Source organism: Ptychodera flava, chromosome 6 (genome assembly GCF_041260155.1).
Source record: "Ptychodera flava strain L36383 chromosome 6, AS_Pfla_20210202, whole genome shotgun sequence".
Taxonomy (NCBI): Eukaryota; Metazoa; Hemichordata; class Enteropneusta; family Ptychoderidae; genus Ptychodera; species Ptychodera flava.
Genome location: NC_091933.1, coordinates 1,966,835 through 1,985,321, shown reverse-complemented (window position 1 = coordinate 1,985,321; position 18,487 = coordinate 1,966,835). Strand labels below are relative to the sequence as shown.

Genomic DNA, 18,487 nt, shown 5'->3' with positions numbered 1-18,487 from the left:
TATATATATATATATATATATATATATATATATATATATATATATATATACCGGTATATATATTTTACATTTTACATATATTTATATTTTAAATAGTCATGCTATATGTTAATGAAATTGTTGACATGTCAGTTGTAAGATAGGAATTTCAAAGTGTCAATCTTAAAGTTTGAATACAGTACATTTTGAATGAGCTGTATTTTGAATGAGCTGTGAATGTATCTCACACTTTCTATGCTTAACCAGATGTCCTGAACTGTTGTACAGAAATGGATGTCAATCATTAATATCAAAGAGGAAAAAGCAGTGAATCAAAGACTTTGATGGGTGTTAAGACTTGCCAACCATCCAATTAAATCTCCTGAGGAGCCATAGAGAGCTTTTTTAGCCAAATCTGAAGTGTACAGTGTCTGAGAGGACCTTTTCTTGTAACATTGAAACCATAGAAGCACAGCTAATAATGACAAAAACTGCCTTTTTTAACTGTTATTTTGTTCATAAAAAAAGCATCTTTCTACAGAAAACCTGTGACAAAAAGGAAAATAGTTGCATTACTGAGAACGAAAATATCTTGTCATTTTTCTATCTCTAAAATAAGTCACTGTATCAAATATATATTGTGAAATATTTGTGCATGTTGCTTTCTCATACTGAATTCTCATAGAGAGAACAGAAAAGTATCAGGAATTTGTCATCCTTTTCATATGAAATGCAGACTTCATAACGGTACACTTTCACTTAGCAAACATCAAGATATCTCTGATTTATTGAAGTATGGCGCCCAAAGGGCGCGCTGAAAAATATGAAACATCCTGATATATATGCCTTGTATATTAAAGTCATGCACCTGAAGGGCATGCTGAAAAATGTCTGATATATTAAAGTAATGAGCTTGTAGAGCACACTGAAAAATATGGAACGTACAGATATCTCTGATGTATGTATGCTTGATATGTTAAAGTGGGGCGAGCTGAAAAATATGACTGATTATTAAAGTCACGCGCCCGAAGGGCGCGCCGAAAAATACAACGAATGATGAAATTTGTGGCTGACACTAGCATTTAGGCAATGATGAGCCTGTGTCAAAATTCAAAAACACACTGACCCCCCCTATTGAGCATTTCAAAAACATGGTGACCCCCCCTATCACCAAAGTCAAAAACAGGGTGACCCCCTCCCCCCCCATGAATCCACCGGCCCCCCCCAGGCTGAAGAAACTGACCAGTCCCTTAATTTGTTCTGCCGATCGCCAACGCGGGGGCTTATCGCCCTGACCAAATACCTCGTTAGCAGCTCATAAGTCCGTCTACTACCTTATGAGCTGCTAACGAGGTATTTGGTCAGGGCGATAAGCCCCCGCGTTGGCGATCGGCAGAACAAATTAATGAAGGGGATTAGGGAGGGCAATTAACAGATATAGACTGTTTTCTTTGAAATACTATCCACAGATAGCTAGGGTAAAGTAATAGGCACACACTAGACACAGGTAAGGCTTGTATAATGAAAAAAAAGTTTAATACAAGACATTTATTGGTCATATTCATAATTTCTAGACGAATATTGCTCGCCGGACCCTGTGATGTGACCTGACAGATCAGAATAGTTTCTGGCACAGTCGTTTGGAGAGCTATTCAGCGCTGGGACTATTCGCCCCATAGACGAGTGTACAGAAGCTTCTGTACACTCGTCTATGGGGCGAATAGTCCCAGCGCTGAATAGCTCTCCAAACGACTGTGACCACAGCACCCCCTCCCGGCCCCTCGGGTCTGTTCGCATGGGTCGTTATTTCGACAAGTCTCCAGGTTTGCCGGCATCGGTTTACTTCTTCCTCCTAACTAATCGACTTTAGTGAACAGAAAAGGGTCAAACGATGTCCTCCTCAACGATGGCTGATATATAATGCAGAACTTATCGAGATACATTTTAGTCTATTTTCATCCACAAGTTTGTATAATCCTGGCTTTCTTGATTTGAATGACAGAGAAAAGTTCGTGGATATCTTTACTCACAAAGATGAACTACCTCTTGCCAAATTTATTTCTTGTACTTTGTATTTCAGTTCGTCCCCGGCCCCGACAGCAGCTTCATCCAGTGTTTGTTGAAGTCTGCATCTTTGAGTTTTGTATGTTTTGCCCTACCACTCTCCTTGAGTGTGTTGTTGAGCAATAAAGTATTGAGTATTGAGTATAATTTTATAATAAAATATTTCTGTTCTGGCGTAATTCAAAAGGCAACATTACTTTCGGCGCGACTTTCAACAAGCGAAAACCTACCCACCCCTCCCGATGAAATGGTTCAAACGGGACTTCCTGCTTTCGTGCCGATGCGCATGCATGATCGGATTGACCAGCTGATTACTTACAGAGGACGGATCGAGGTGGGCACAGAACAGGTAGCTGCGGTTGTGCAAGGGCCTGGGGAGACGACATGACCACAGCAACACCGCCACGGTCCCGGACATCCCGTCAACTGTCATTGGCGCTGTTTGCACTAGTTTTCCTGCTTGTTTTAGCAGTTGTGTTGAGGACTGTAACTACCCCATCAAAACAGCCAGTTGTACAGGAATGCAGCCCATACGATACCGATTTCATTGCTGCAAACGATCGACTCAAGCGTAATTTTCAAAAGGCAATAACATTCAAAACTGTATCTTACGATCAAAGCGTACAGAACACGGAAGAATTATCGAAGTTCGTGGACTTTCTACGCGAAGGTAGTTCATATTTACATAATGATTTTGAGACTATATGCCTGAACAGGCTGACTTTTTTCCAGACAAAATAGGCTAAAATTCCTGAAACAGATTTTGATAACCTTTATATAGACTGCAAAGGTTAGCATACTCTAAAATGTGACATGTTGATTATTTTACCTCCTCAATTGAATTTCGAATTTTTTGACATTAAAAGGCATGTTTTGGTCTCACAAACTACTGAAGTTTTGAAGTTTTGAGAAGAGCTCCAAAGTAAACATACCATGTTGGAGTCACAACATAGGCAGACAGATTTGTGCTTTTACTGAAGTCTCAGATACATGTTGGATGGGACATGAAGGTACAAGTACTACAAGGGTTGAACACTAATAAATCAAAATGGTTAAAACGCTAATAATATGATTTTGGTTTGTGGTTGAATGTCTCCTTTGGTGTATCGTATACAGTCAAACTTAAACAATATTATATAGTATACCTCCATCATTTTCATATCCCACTCAAAGAGACAGTGCTCACCATTAATCACAACAAAAGCCTTGAGTAATGTATAAGTTACATCGAAACTGCTGTTGAAAAATATCAGACATTTCAAAATGCAAATGATTCACGTGAGATGCAGCCAGATGACGGCATTCTCAGTTCTTCCAGTGTATTTTAGGCTTTGCAAAACAAAGTACCAAATACATTGGGAAAATCTTGATTGTTGAAATTAAGATACAGTGACCATTTGCAGAGTTTAATTGCTTAGAATTGCTTATTATATTACCATGCCCTGTCCATTGCGTTTTAATTGGTCCAGCTGAACCACGTGACTGCCCACAAATACACAGTAATGGTTCGTTTTCATGCCCGGGAATATGAATAATATTGTAAACACAGTAACTTTACGGCTAAAACGAAAATTGTGATTTGTACAAAGATAATAATCAACCACAAAATAAAATGGAGCATTTGTGGGCACAGTTTAGACGCTTATTTTAAAAAAAATCTCCAGATTTGCAAAATTTTTGCAGCGGGCACACTACTCACTGACAAATTCTTGGGCCATGTCGTTCGCACAGGAAATTTTCGCAAATTTTGATGGTTTTTCGGGGTTTGTTGATAATATACTTGAAATAACAGACTACGCGCTGATCATTAACATTTATTTATGGGCAAGGGCTCGAGGGTCACAATTAACGGGCTCGGCGTTAATTTTTGGCTTTCCTCTTGCCCTTGCCCATAAATAAGTGTTAATGGTCAGCGCGTCGCCCGTTATTTCTATATTATTAGTAGTCTTTTTATACTTTTATCACAAAATTCTGTTCAGTTTGTGAGATAATTTCTTTGACACACTGACAAAAATGTGAACATTTTGTCGTAGAGACTAGTAGGGTCAGTTGACCTAGCTCAGTGTCAGGGGCAGTTGACCTAGCTCAGTGTCAGGGTCAGTTGACCTAGCTTGGTATGTCCTGAAGTTCAATGTGTATCCAAGTACAATGTATTAAAAGATTACATTATCATGACAATGTTAAATTACAGATATAGATAATTGGTCTATTTGATTGTTTACTTTACTATTAATTTTCAGTCTTACGATAGTTTGAAAATATTCTCCAATTATTTCCTCAGAAAAAGTGCTTGTTTTGTACCAGTAATATATATGAAAAATCAGGTAAATCAAACCAACTGAAGTTTGCATTTCCCAAAGTTTGTTGATCGTGTTCTGCATATCCAGTTTTTCCTACAGTTCATTCATCACCCTTGGTCAAAAATGAAGTGATTGGCAACTACAGTTTGCTCTATACAGTAGCAGGCAGCAATGACAAGCTGAAACCATACATACTTGCTGCACATATGGATGTTGTACCAGTGGATGGACAAGCATGGAATTATCCAACTTTTGAAGGTCTGGAAGAAGATGGCTTTATATATGGAAGAGGGACAATTGATGATAAACACTGTTTGATGGTATGTATACAAATTACCTTTCTTCCGATATTTTAGAAATGTCTAATAGATTGTGTAAATTTATATTTGACAAAGAATACATGTCAGTATATTGTTCAGAGCTAGAACGTTCTATTTTTATTACAAAAAATTACTACTGGGTATGAACAGCTGTATGAATTTTGTTATATCCTGTTGAGAAAGGTAGGATGTATGATGGGTTATACAGAAAAAGTGTGGTACATTGATTCATAGGCATCATACAGTATTACAACCTGCTGCAATAAGACTCCTGGTACAGCAGTGCTGAGATGAAGCTCATCAGAAGATATGATACCATTGGTCACTGGATTTCTGCACCATTTAAACAAATTTATGGAGTGCTTTAACAGTGAAACATACAGACATCGATCACCACAGATGCTGGCAAAAAAGCTTTAAGCAACCCCTTCCATTGTGGTTTAAAATAGATTTGTAACATTTAAAAAGGTTGGGCTGTTTTGCATCAGACCTTTTTAAGGCTGCTTTGCATGTATATATATATATATACATGTACATGTATACATATCTATGAATTAACAGGAGATGTACTGACAGAGTAAACTTGCTGGCATTCTGAGTTAGATTGATGGTGGTAGTCATATGCAAGTTGAGTTGCAATACCGCAATCTAAACCCAGAAAAAAGTTCATTTTTCAGCAATAATTTCATCACAACCTCTATCACAACAAAGTTAAATGGCAAAGCCAATATACCACAGCCAGATTGTGATCCTGGTGTTTGTGGCTGTATAGTACCACTTACAGATATGTCAAAATAATGGGATGGATTCAGTTATCATTACATGAACAGAGGCCCCTGTAGGAATAGCTGTCAAATGTCACGTTCTGTGAAGGGTATCTTGGTTAGGCTCACCTTGCTAGGGAATGGTCCTCCTGAGTGAAGGACAACTCCCTAGCAAGGTGAATCTAGTCCGTTTCATGGAAGTCTAACAATTGATCTGTCAGTCATTTGTTTGTTTTGTTTGTTTACTTGTTTTTTATTTTGTTTACTTGTGTGCTTATTCTGTCATTTTTTTACCATTTTTTTCTATTTTTTTATTTTTTTCATTTACTATTTTCTATTTACTTGTTTACTGTGATTCAGTCAGAGCTCCTGTGATAAAATCTGTGTAACATCAAACAGCCATTTATGTGTATGTGGCTTTACACATGAATTGCTGTACGGGAGTGTACATTTCACCAGTTACAAGACATTCCTTCTTCCACATGTTTGAGACCATTTTCTTTTAATATTCATTTTGGATCCAAATACAAACTGATTGATGCAATCATCAGGAGTAGAAAATGGAAATCTCTGAAACATTATTGATTTACCTTTGTGCAGGGAATTATGGAAGCCCTTGAATTCCGACTCCAGCGAGGGGAAAATCCCAAGCGGCCATTATATATTGCTCTGGGACATGATGAAGAGGTATGTGATGGGCTGCCAACTTTTTGAAAACCTTTAATGTAACAAATGTTCATTGCAACAAATTTTCATGTTTCCATAAGTGCTGGCTGTTGCTGCAAATTTCAGTCAGTTACATTCATTAGCCTTTCTGCATAACCAATACTGGCAGTGGTATATTTTACATTGCTAATTTCAACTCCTGTGAAACAGTTGCTTCCTGTTTCATCTTCTTGGACAGTCTGGAAGCAGAAACGTTTTTCTCATTTCCAAATAGAGGGCGCTGTGTGAGAATAATGAGTGTAAGTGTACCACCATTTGTGTTTGACAAAGAAAGGCAGAGGTAAACAGCTGGATGGTAGATGCTGTACACTGTACGCCAGTATGTGTGTATATTGTAGAGGAAACTATTGTTTGCATCATCCTTGTTGTATTTTTGATATTTTGTGGTATATCCACAGCAAAAACTTGAGAACCACTGCGTGTATCTGCCATTTTAAATATTTGGGGTTGAAAAGATAGCTTTTCTTCAACTTCTTGTCCTTGACGCAAACGGCAAAACTGAAATTTTTAAAATGGTCAAAAATAAAATGCTAAGGGACTATGGCTCTGGTTGAGGTGACATTTATAATATAGGTACCATAGGTAAGGTTCTCATAGATTTGATCTTATTCAGATTTGATGTTCAAACAATGATTTGAATTTGTGGGGTTATTTCTAGTGATAGGCACCAATATGAAGCCCTTGATTCCTTTGAAATTAGCAGTGTTGGAATAGTTTGTGTCAAAGTATTTAAATCAGACATACATATATAAATTTGATCAAAATGGAATACTATTATTATCAGTATTTTTGATTCTGTAAAATGACATGTGTAGCTACCATTCACGAAACAGCACTTTTGTATCTCACAGGTATCTGGCTTTGAAGGAGCTCTTTCCATCGCACAGACTCTAGCAGCTAGAGATGTTGATATTGAATTTATGCTGGATGAAGGGATGACAGTACTTGATGGGGTTGTTCCCATGGTACCAAAGAAAACAGCGCTGTGAGTTAAAAGTAGCCAAATTTATACAAATGGAGTCAATCATGCTTGTGAATGGTAGCATATTTTCATAAGGTCCCAAATGATTTCTTGGTCCTAATTTGCACTGTCAGCAGTTCTTACAGGATCTGTGATTGACCTTTGTGCTAATTTTGGTAAGCAATAGAACAGTGTATCCTTATTCATGGTGTGAGGAACTACGGTATTACTAATGCATAAACATTCTATGACTCACAAAATCTTACAGTTTTGACATTATTGACCGCTGCAGTTACATATATTTCTGGAACATTCGCATAGTGACTCAAGATATTAGCAAGTTTGACACCATTTTACAAGTGGTATCACTATAGCCACAAACTGAAGACGTCAAATCGCCATACACAATACACAGTGCCATAATTACAAGGCGCCTATGTTTTGTGTACGGCGATTTGACGTCACCATGTTGTGGCTATACCACTTGTAAAATGGTGTCAAAATTTTCCATGTTATATGACATCTCATATACCAAGCTAAATTTGATGAAAATGAACATAAACTTCTCCTCTTTATGTGAAAACTTTAACAGTTACACCATCTGTAATGAGTTTCATATTTTCACCATATCTGATTGTTTGTTCTCACATAAAGTGTCTTAAAGCCCTGTTACCTGTATCTGTAACATTTTGTATTGTACTTATCAAAAAAAAATTCCATCTGATCTTCAGAGAGATGTTTTGGATTGCAATTATTAAGCAATTATGTTTTTGAAAATGTCACTCTTTTAATCCTTGTGATGGATTGGTCAATTAAATTCAAGCACTTGTGCATGTACCGGTATTTGCAACGGCCATATTTGAGCTGTTACTCAAAAATTATTTAGTAGTTAGAACCTATGTTGTGCATTCATCACCAAAGTTTGAAAAACATGCTATGATAACACTTCAGTAAGCATTTTTACATTAAGTTTCATTTGATTTCAAACCATCTTATCAAAACAGATGCAAAACGATACAGCTAATGGGGCCTTAATTATTATTAAGACTTTATTTCGGACTTTGCTGTCCATATCATCATTACCAAAAAAGGCTTACAGAGAAGTTACCATGTGAGAAAATGATGGTTGAAATTAATACATTTGTCATAATTAAAAAAAAAGAAGGTTGTTCCATAATTTCATAATCTCAGATGTGAAACACAGAGACTCACACACTTGTCTCACAATTGTGTTGCTACATTTCTTCAGTCGCTGTCTTAAACCATATAAATTTGGTTTCTAAGCAAGGCATGGAAGTTATCAATTCTGTTAGATATGAACATAAAGTATCCAGTTTTCATGCCATAAATCCCAGACCAAAATAAAATTCTAAAAAGTAGTTTATGATGAAACTTATTTGTAAATATTTCAGCTGTCCATATGAATATATTCTGAAACAAAATGAATCAATGGAAGATGATAACTAAAATAGAATGCCTTGTTGAGGAGAATAATAACACTGCCGGTACTGTGGTATGGAGTAAATTAAAATAGACAAAATGTATACACTGTATAATCTTACCGGTGAAAGGCCAAATTCTCATCACAAAGATTTTAAGTGTCATTCAACATGCAAAATATTTCATATCAGTGTACACTGCATTCAGACCATCAGTTCAGTGTAACAGGGTAAATACTTCAAGTTTTGTGATTGTAATAATGTTACAGGTCCACATGGGATGTAGATAATTGTCAAGAGAGATTACCGTCAGTACATATGTCATTTTATTCCATGCTAGGATTGGTGTAGTAGAGAAAGGATACTTGACTGTGAGGGCAGTATTAAATACTTCAAACACAGGGCACTCCTCAATGCCACCTAAGCATACTTGCATCGGAAAGTTAGCCATGGCTATAGCAAGGTAAATCAACTATGTTGCTATGCACTAGAGTATGATAGTTCAATATAAAATAAATGAGTTGTTCACAAGAATCTTTGATAACTTGTTACTTTTTCTATTTGTTTAGAAATCTTGGAAGGCATTCCCTTTAAACAACATAAACAATGCTGTTCTATACATCCACATACACGACCAAGAAACCTTTAAGTTATTTACAATCTGGGTCACTTTCAAACAATGGTCTTGAACAAAACCCAGAGAAAATCCAATTTTGTGTCTGTATCATATTTTTGTCAACATACTATAGTAGGTGGTTTGGCAATTTGTTGATTAAAATATGTAACCCTGTAAAAAAGAATGGCTAAAGACAATATGCAATATACCCGTACTACCTAGATCAGCTTCTACTTGAGTGCCAGATATGTATGTTTGATCTTCAAAACCAAAATTTCCCAAAGATGAAAGGGTAATCAACAACTGTTGGAATCTGTACTCAGTACAAGATGACACATGATATTAAAATTGCTCTTTCATAAAAATTGTTAAAAAGTTTACTGTAGCTTCAATCAAGTATTTTGTTTCCCAATGCTTTGTTCCTAGATTAGAAGCCAATCCATTTCCAAACATGTTTGGTAAGGGACCAGAACGGTCAATGTTTGATCATTTAGCACCAGAGGTAAGTAATAATGAACAAACTATAAAACTGCAATCCTACTGCTGTCACAGATTATTTATTAAAAGAGGTACATATATGAAATCAATGTTCTCTGTGAAAATGCAAATTTCCTCAGGTAAGCCTGTGAACATTTCTTTCAACAATCTGTTATCCGTTATTTCAGTGAAATTCAAACTAGCATTGATTAGAAGAGTGTACAATTGACCAGTGTTGATTTGACTTGGTCTGGCTGAACAGAGCAACACTTATAGCACTAATGCTGTCTCAATCTTTCATGTACCAATGTCAAGGTAGTACCAATGTCAAGGTAGTACCAATGTCAAGGTAGTATACGCCTTGGAAATGAAAGATATAAACTTCCATTCGAACTTTCTTCAGGGAAATCTTAGTGTTATCTTTCATAATCACGAATAAAAATCCAAGGTCACTCTCTACAAAATATGGTAATGAAAAGATAAATTACCTACAATTCACTAATTGTTGCAATTAAAAATGGCTGCTATGTTGATTCTGCTGGGAAAAACTAACACTTTATTTACTGAACAAGCTTCAAAATAAGTCCAGACAAGTCTGAATATCTGTCCCTGAAATGACAGTCTGAATATGTCCTTAAAATGCAGTTTTTAAAGGATAAGACGATAAATATATGATGAAGAGTGTATCCAGCATACAGTAGTATTATCATAGCCTTCACTTGTACTTTCGTCTCATTTGTTGACAAAAACCTGTTAAATGCTCCTTTCCAAAGCTTTATCCTTCTGTTCCTACGTCTTACCCTAAAAATGGGAGATAACTCCAAATCTCTGGGGTTTATTTCAACAAGGAGAGCCTTTTCTTGAGCACTGTGAAGCTCTACTCTGTCTAAGTTTTAATCACATAGAGCTGGTTATTATTGAAATGTGCTGAACTTTACAACACATGACTTCCTGTTTGCAAAGATAGACATATATTATTTATTAACTTATGTAATTATTCATCTTATATTAACTTTATTTTAAAAATTTTATTCCAATGTAAAATGGTTGTTATTCTACTACTAGATGACACTGCTGGGTCGTGTGGTAATGAGTAATCTATGGTTGTTTTCACCAATTGTTAGTTGGGTATTGTCATGGAAACAAAACACTAACGCTGTCATCAGGACTACCACTGCTGTAACTAAATTTGAAAGTGGAATTAAAGTAAGTATCATTATTTCAAGTTTTAGACAGCATCTAGTTTCTCAGTGACATACACAAAAGTATTGCTGTTTGCATAAAGAATGGTTAGATTCACTTCAACATATCCTCTCATTTTATTAAGGTTGCCATATATGTTATGTTTACAGTACTGGTATGTAATTTATGTTTTCAAATACATCTGGTTACATTATTTTTTGTTTTCCTAAATGTTCAAATAATTCCCACAAAAAACACATGCTAGTTGTCAGGGAGATTTCACTTGTGAATGACAGCAAGGATTGTTACAAAATATTATAGGTTTCCTGCAGAAAATTTTGAATTCTTTGAGAAATTTTTGCAGCAACAGAACATTAAACTGTCATCCAACAACATGATTATAATGTTCACATAATGTTACCAAAGCAGCATCTGAAAGTGGTTGTTGATCCATTTGTCTGACTGACGATGACATTTCCTAGGGAATAGTTTTATATGTTACATCTAGTATTCTTTTAAATGTTCTTTTCTAATTTACACTGACAGTGTTTTTGTTCCATTGAATATTTAAGCAATAAACCACACTGGGTGATGGTATACCCCGAAATTTTGACCAGTTCACAACATATATGCACAAGCGATAGCGAGTGCATACATGAAGTGGACTGGTCAAAATCGAGTGGTATACCGTCGCTAGGTGTGATTTATTGATATTATATCATAACAGTGTATTGAAATTCTGGCATGGAATGTCAAAAATGGATTTTTGCTCAAGCTGAGAGCTCGCTGGTGTGCCAGCCGCGGTATATCACGAATATACCATGGTTCTTTTCACGCCTTGACCAATCAGATCACTGTATTTGTGCCATCAATATACATGTATGATATAATAAAGGTCATTCCATTGAATTACCAGTAATTCCTTTGGTGTTCAACCGTATTAGGAGTACCCAGTATATCTCTTAGAGTTCATTTGTGTACAAGGTGATTTAACAGTGAATATTAGTGGCTACCCACAGAACAGTTGTTGCCAATAGAGACAGTAAACATAACGTCTTTATTTCTTACATCTTCTATGACACTATTTCATTACAGGAGAACGTCATCCCATCTTCTGCATCAGCTACCATAAACCACAGGATACATCCAGCTCAAACTGTTCAACAGGTAAGTGAAAACACAATGCCAAACTACCAATATTATCTCCACAATGTAATCTAGCTCACACTGTTTAACAGGTTAGTGAACACACAATCCCAAACTACTAGTATTATCTCTGCCATGAATGAACACATCAATTGATCTGTCTTGTATATGATACAATGCATCTGTTTGACAGAATACACAAAGTCTGCTACACTTTCTTTACAGAGTATTTCCGTCTCAATTTCATTTCTTTTCAGTTTCAGTCAGCTGAAATTGACCCAATAAAAGTGATAAAATTACTAATGTTAGAAATTCATTGTTACCCATTGAAAGGCACGTCTTAGCAATTTTATTATTACAATTGATCACTTTCTTTCATTAATAATTTGACAGCACCATTAAAGAGGTTAAATCAAGCTGTACAATTGTAACAAGATGAAAAATGATTTTTCAATCACTATGAGAAAGGTATTTTCAACTCTATTACCCATTTACCTGACAAGGGCACACAAATGCCTTGATTCCGTGTGTCCATCTCACAATATCTTTTCCCCTCCCCTTTGTCTTTTTTATCTGTAGGTGTATGACTATGATAATCACATTTTGAATGAAGTGATGGTCAATGATGAAGAGAAGATACAAGTTGAGATGTTAAATTTTTTGGAACCATCTCATATATCACCATATGATGATGACAGTTTTGGATACCAGACAGTTGTGAAGAGTATAAGACAAGTGTTTCCAGACGTGGTTGTTGCACCAGGTAGATGCTATCTAATGCAAACAGTTTATCATAACATAACAATAAAATAGATGTAGCTACCACAGAAAAACAGAAGTTTTAGAAATGTTTTATGAAATCAATTGCACGGTGCTTATGAATATTTATGAGTTTTATTTTTCAAATTTTAAGCCTATTATTTTGAGCAATTTGGTGCGTATGGTAAGAACACAGTCTACCTCCTGTTGCTCAGCCAGAGTTTGATGACAATTTTTTCATTTTCAGTAGGTATGGTTATTTACTTTTTACGAACTTAAAATGTTTTGGCCATGTCTTCAGTGTTTTATGACTTTTAGGTAACTAATTTATGACTTAGCTACAATCAGCTTTGTGTTCCGTTTAGAGGTTTCTTTGAAGAGATATTTTAGATACAATACTACATGAATGACAGGAAAATATAGATTGCATTGGTTTAGTCCATGATTGCCACCAAGACTACTCACACTTTCCTTGTATATTATGTTCAAAAGTAGTGATAATTCAACTGAACAGTAGAAATATAAACAAAAGGAAGTCATTCTTCAAAGGCAAGACTAAAGATAACTAGGCCAACACTGAACAATTTCACAAATTAACATAGTCCTAAGGGGTCTAGTTTTTTAACATACAGATAGCTGTAGGAGGGCTCCTTAAGAAAGCTTTGTGTCTTCATAATGAAGAGTGGTTCCACTGTTCTTCAGATGTGCTTACTTTAAATAGGAAGTCATACCCTGATGCAATATAACAAAATTGAATATTTGTTTTCATTGATGTTTCATATAGTTGGTTGTCAACCAAGGATCCATATCTGCATTCACTGCATCGCCAGATATTTAAACAAGTGACCTTATAGCTGTTCACGATACATGGTCCACGTGGATAACAATAAGGCTAATTCTAAAATTCCGTAGTTTGTAGAAAATGATAGGTGATGATCAAAATGTTACCAGTGTTGAAAAGTAGTTGAAGAAAAACCTAATCTGCGTCATCTCAAGTTTATCTGATATGAAACAAATCATCCATGTCAACAGAGTATTAGAGACAGACAATTGCCCAAGTTTCTTAGAGTAATTCTTGTTGTCACAGTGATCATATCTGAATGATACATTCTAGCTTAATTTTCAAAACCAAATCAAACATCATCATGTATCTGGTTATTGAAGGTTTTGAGAGAAAATGATAATTACCAAAACTGTTTTAGATAGTATCATCATGAACAGAAACTTGAAAACTGTCACATAATATTTAATACATATCAGCAAGGTCATCACAGGAACTATACACCAGACTGGCAGTATTCTAGATCGTGTACCATAACATGTTCAAAATGCACTCCTGGTCATTTGTCACAATTTTAATAGATGTATGAGAAATTATCTCAGGGACCTTCAAACAAATATCAAAGTAACTTACTCAGATGAGCTAGTTTGAAAGATACTTTAACTTAATAGTTTCCATGGACAATCATTGATTTTGATAAGGTTTGCATCAACTACCACATTATCATTGGCACAGAGCAAGTTAATATTCATTTAGACTTTGTTTCTGCAAAATTGCAAGTGTGACTATTTAAATAGTTCAAAAGAGATTCACCCAATCAGCCATACGAAGAGACAATGCATAATGTACATACAGTATATGGTTATCATTAAACCGGTGTGCGGGATATAAAAGGCCCCTAACTTATTGAAAATTCATAATGGCGCTTGAGTGACAACTGGCAATAGCTAGGTAGACCGCTCCGTGAAAATCGGCCGAAACGATTCTCAAACATATATTATTGGCATACCATGAACATAGACTGTTTCATAAACACCTAGGCCATACAGGTATCTGCAAAGTTTCACAAAGTTTTTTAAAACTACGACGATTAGGGGAAAAATCGCTTTCTGAACAAAGGGAATGGCCCTCAGGAGACAGTCGTTCCATGATTCAAACAATTGTCAATCATTCGGTGACGCGCAGAGGCGTAAACTGGTCAAACATTTGCTGTGCATAGAACAATTACGATGTAAACAAACTATATGTAAACTTAGAGTTATATCAGCGGGCGAAGGATGAAAACTTTGTGTTGCCATCAACTCTTTTGCTAGCGTTTATGGTGCAATGACATCACGAAAGTGAACCATTTTCAGACGTGATTTAGCAAGAGGACTAGTCAGTAAGCTTACCCATAGTACGATGTTTTCTAGGGAAAAGCGCGTAAGCAGAGTCCGTAGTTTGCACTGAGAATGGCATCGAAAATAACCATCAAAACATGGCGGTAGCCTCCATGATCAATATAATTATTGTCAGTCGAAGCGATTCACGTTTTTAACAACTTCCCCCTTCCAAATCTACGGCCCAACGTGACGGTACTGAACAGTTGTTTTGGATATATATGCTGGCCCCGAAAACGGCCGTATGTACACGTGTTTTTACACGTGGAAATGACATGTCGTGTTCGGAGGGCTGGTACTAGTAAGGTTTTGACATACCGATTATCCCAGTTACATTTGGACTTCTGTGATGAGAATTTAACAAAAATTGTAAGATATTTGAACAGTTGAAACATTCAATCTTTCAGTTCAAGATGAGCAAGTAAGTGCCATCAACCAATCTTGTAATGTCTGAGGACAACTCATTGATTCCGCGCTACATCGTTATAATATTGCGGCAAAAGCTGGACTTTACATGTAATTCCTTTTAATAACCATGGAGGTAGAAAGAAAGACGGAGAGGAACCCAGTCTGTCATTGATTCCAGTCGAAGGTTAACAAACGTTTCGAGCAAAACTTGCAATTGCTCCGAAAATAAACATAACTCGTGATAATTTTTCGATATCACCCCGCCGCCAAGCAACCGAGCAACTGACCGCGATCGCTATTACAGATATCGTGATACACGAGATTCAAGGAAGTTTCGACCCTTCCGTGAATTTCCTTTATTTTTTGCGATCGGTCATGACGTCGCCGTTTACCTATTTCCTACCATTTTCCTGACGTGTTCCTTTTCCTTCCTAGTTTTTCTTTCTTTCTTAATTACCATGGCACATAGACTCGAGAGAAAAACTCGAGGGTCTATGCATGGCATAACTGAAACGAACCGGGAAACGAAGGCTGTACGTACCCAAGCCTGAGTGTGATTTGAGAGCAAACAGATTACGCAGATAATGCGAACGATCGCAACCGTTGCCAACAGACTCATTATGCAGAGCCATGCCCCAAAACGCCCACCCAAACTTTGCACTAATCCGGATCCTGGTCCATTTCGAGCCGGGCTTTAAAGAAGATTACTGTAACATAGATGGAAGAATTTTATTCATGCATTTTTGAATGATTCTTGATAGACATGCGCAAGGAGCATGATGAGATATACCTGATTATGTCTGTGTTTAACATGACAATGATACTGCTGTTTGATTCCAGGTGTTATGATTGGAAACACTGACACAAGACACTACTGGAACTTGACAAAGAATATCTACAGATTTTCACCAACAATTATGAAACCAACTGATCTACCACGTTTCCATGGTGTCAATGAAAGAATATCCATTCACAATTATGAACAGGTTGTCAATTTTTTCTATCACCTGATGTTAAATACAGATCAAGAGAAGTTGGATCTGCCTCACTCTCACTCAGCTGAGCTGTGATTGGACGATTAATTTTGACAAGTGAAGTTTAGAAATTCTGGGTTTTCTATAAAGTGCAATCAATGCTTAATATGATACAGTCTTGTAATTCGCAAACTTCAAGCATGTCACTGTCACTCTGACAAGGGAACACAGTATGCATGGTTCTAGTATTTTCATTGGTGTTTCAAGTGGTCAGCTAATACACTTGATCCAGGGTTCAAATTTGTGTTAACTGAATCAATTAGGACATTCTTGTGCTACTGTTCAACAACATAACAGGTATACATTAAACATAACAGGTATACACTAAACATAACAGGTATACATTAAACATAAAGTTGGCCATCATATTTGATGGCCATATTTAATACAATAACTGTGGAAAATAAAGGTGTTTGTGTACTGTTCGCGGCATGTGTACGTTGTGCAAATCTACATAAATGTAAAAGGTGCTTTTCTCTTTGTATCTTTGTCAAAGTTATAAATCACAAAATAATACTTTCATGGGTAAAGCAAGCTTGGGAAGTTTATTTGACATTTTATGATTTAGAAACAAGTTTAGCTTTCAACAGATATTTCATGCTGAATAGCCAAGACTACCTAAATTTTAACAAACTAAAATAACAGAAATGACAGGAACCTACAAGCTAAACATTCAAGTTGTCGGTAAGTCTTTCTGCAAAACAAGATGAATTTTGATCAAAAGCAAGGAAAAATTGTAAAAAAATTGTATAAATATGGGTTGGTAAATAACAAATAACGCAGAAATTTACTGGTTGACAGAATTCCCCAGGTACAGCCATAGATGTATATTATCATTGCCAAAAGTATCACTAAAGCAACAAAAAAAAAACATAGCAAAGCTATAATATATCAAAAGGATACATTAACTCAATATTTTCCCTGTTGGTCTCCTTATCTTTGAGTAGGAGTGTTTACTGTTTTACATGGAATGGGTATCATCTCTTACCAATTAATTCAAAGATTCAAATGTGTATTCTCCGTGTTACAAGAAATCACTTGTAGTAAACAGCTGGTACAATCTCTGAACAGGAATTTCTACGACACACTTTGCAGTGTCAACTTTGCCAAATGTAAGGAACTTTGGCTATTCTGCTTCAATGACTTTGTACAGAGATGTTTTCAGTCAAAGTATTGTGGACATACTTTCTGTAATTATTGTCTAGTGGAGAGAGATAAACATAAAAAAATATCTACTTATTGTCACTACTAATGATGATTAAAGAAGAAAGAAACTGAAGATTGTAAATAATATTGTTATGAATGTGTGATTTAATCATATATTTTAAAACAAAATTGTTTTGATTGAATAATAACAGTATGCTTTGATTAAATAAGTTTGAATTCTATGGGTAAATATCAACTGAAATATTCAAATCTTACAAATATTTCATAAAGGTTTACCAATGAATCAATGTAAGAAATGTTTTCAGATATCAAGAGTATGTGTGTGACCAACGTTTAAATGCTAAGTTGAGATTATGATATCTAGATTACAACACAATGGCACACAGAATAAAAGACATTTAATTTTGTTTGCAAGGCAAAACAACAATATCAGATTTCTGTAAAGTGCAATTAAGAGATGAGTGTTACAAACACTTTGATAATTATTTTGATGTTGTAAACAAAATTTTAATAAACTTCACTGAGTTCATTTTCATGATCACCACCCTGTACATCAGCCTCATTACTTGCTACACTCTCTTCTTCCATTGTCTGTGAAATGAACAAACAAACAAACAAAAGACTGACTTTATGGACAGTTGAAAAGACCTATAAATTCCACATGATGAATATGTGCAATATAAATTTCCTAGAAACCCATTCTCAATGCCAACTATCAGAAAATTTTCCACTCAAAATTTTTGTCAAACTTTTCACATTTCTGAAACTTTTGTGTGAAAGCTCATTTTAAAGAAATAAAGTAAGGAACAAGATTGCTGGAATCACAAAAATTTGAACAGGATTGAACAATACAACCAGTAGACTTACACTGAACAGTTTTTACAAATCAACGTAATCTCTTTAATAGAGGTCAACTTTTTTCAAAAAACTATGTGAGGGTCTGCTAAGAAAACTCCATGTTTCAATAATGAATATTGGACCCAGG

General features: G+C 35.7%; 2 protein-coding genes across 4 annotated transcripts in view; one reads left to right on the top strand and one right to left on the bottom strand.

Moving 5' to 3' along the window:
* Positions 1-2,332: 2,332 nt before the first annotated feature.
* On the top strand, positions 2,333-18,046 carry LOC139134574 (N-fatty-acyl-amino acid synthase/hydrolase PM20D1.2-like). Its single transcript, XM_070701474.1, has 10 exons — positions 2,333-2,713; positions 4,431-4,663; positions 6,028-6,114; positions 7,005-7,138; positions 8,894-9,016; positions 9,596-9,671; positions 10,712-10,852; positions 11,924-11,995; positions 12,554-12,737; positions 16,142-18,046. The coding sequence occupies exons 1-10, from the start codon at positions 2,428-2,430 to the stop codon at positions 16,369-16,371; spliced, it is 1,566 nt and encodes a 521-aa protein (XP_070557575.1). The 5' UTR covers positions 2,333-2,427; the 3' UTR covers positions 16,372-18,046.
* The window catches only part of LOC139134573 (Fanconi anemia group D2 protein-like), a 56,888-nt gene continuing 55,253 nt past the window's right edge, over positions 16,853-18,487 (bottom strand). For all 3 annotated transcript variants that reach the window (XM_070701471.1, XM_070701470.1, XM_070701473.1), the window contains exon 38: positions 16,853-18,093. In XM_070701471.1, coding sequence (XP_070557572.1) covers positions 18,010-18,093 — 84 coding nt within the window. In that variant the 3' untranslated portion in view covers positions 16,853-18,009. The remainder of the gene's footprint in view (positions 18,094-18,487) is intronic.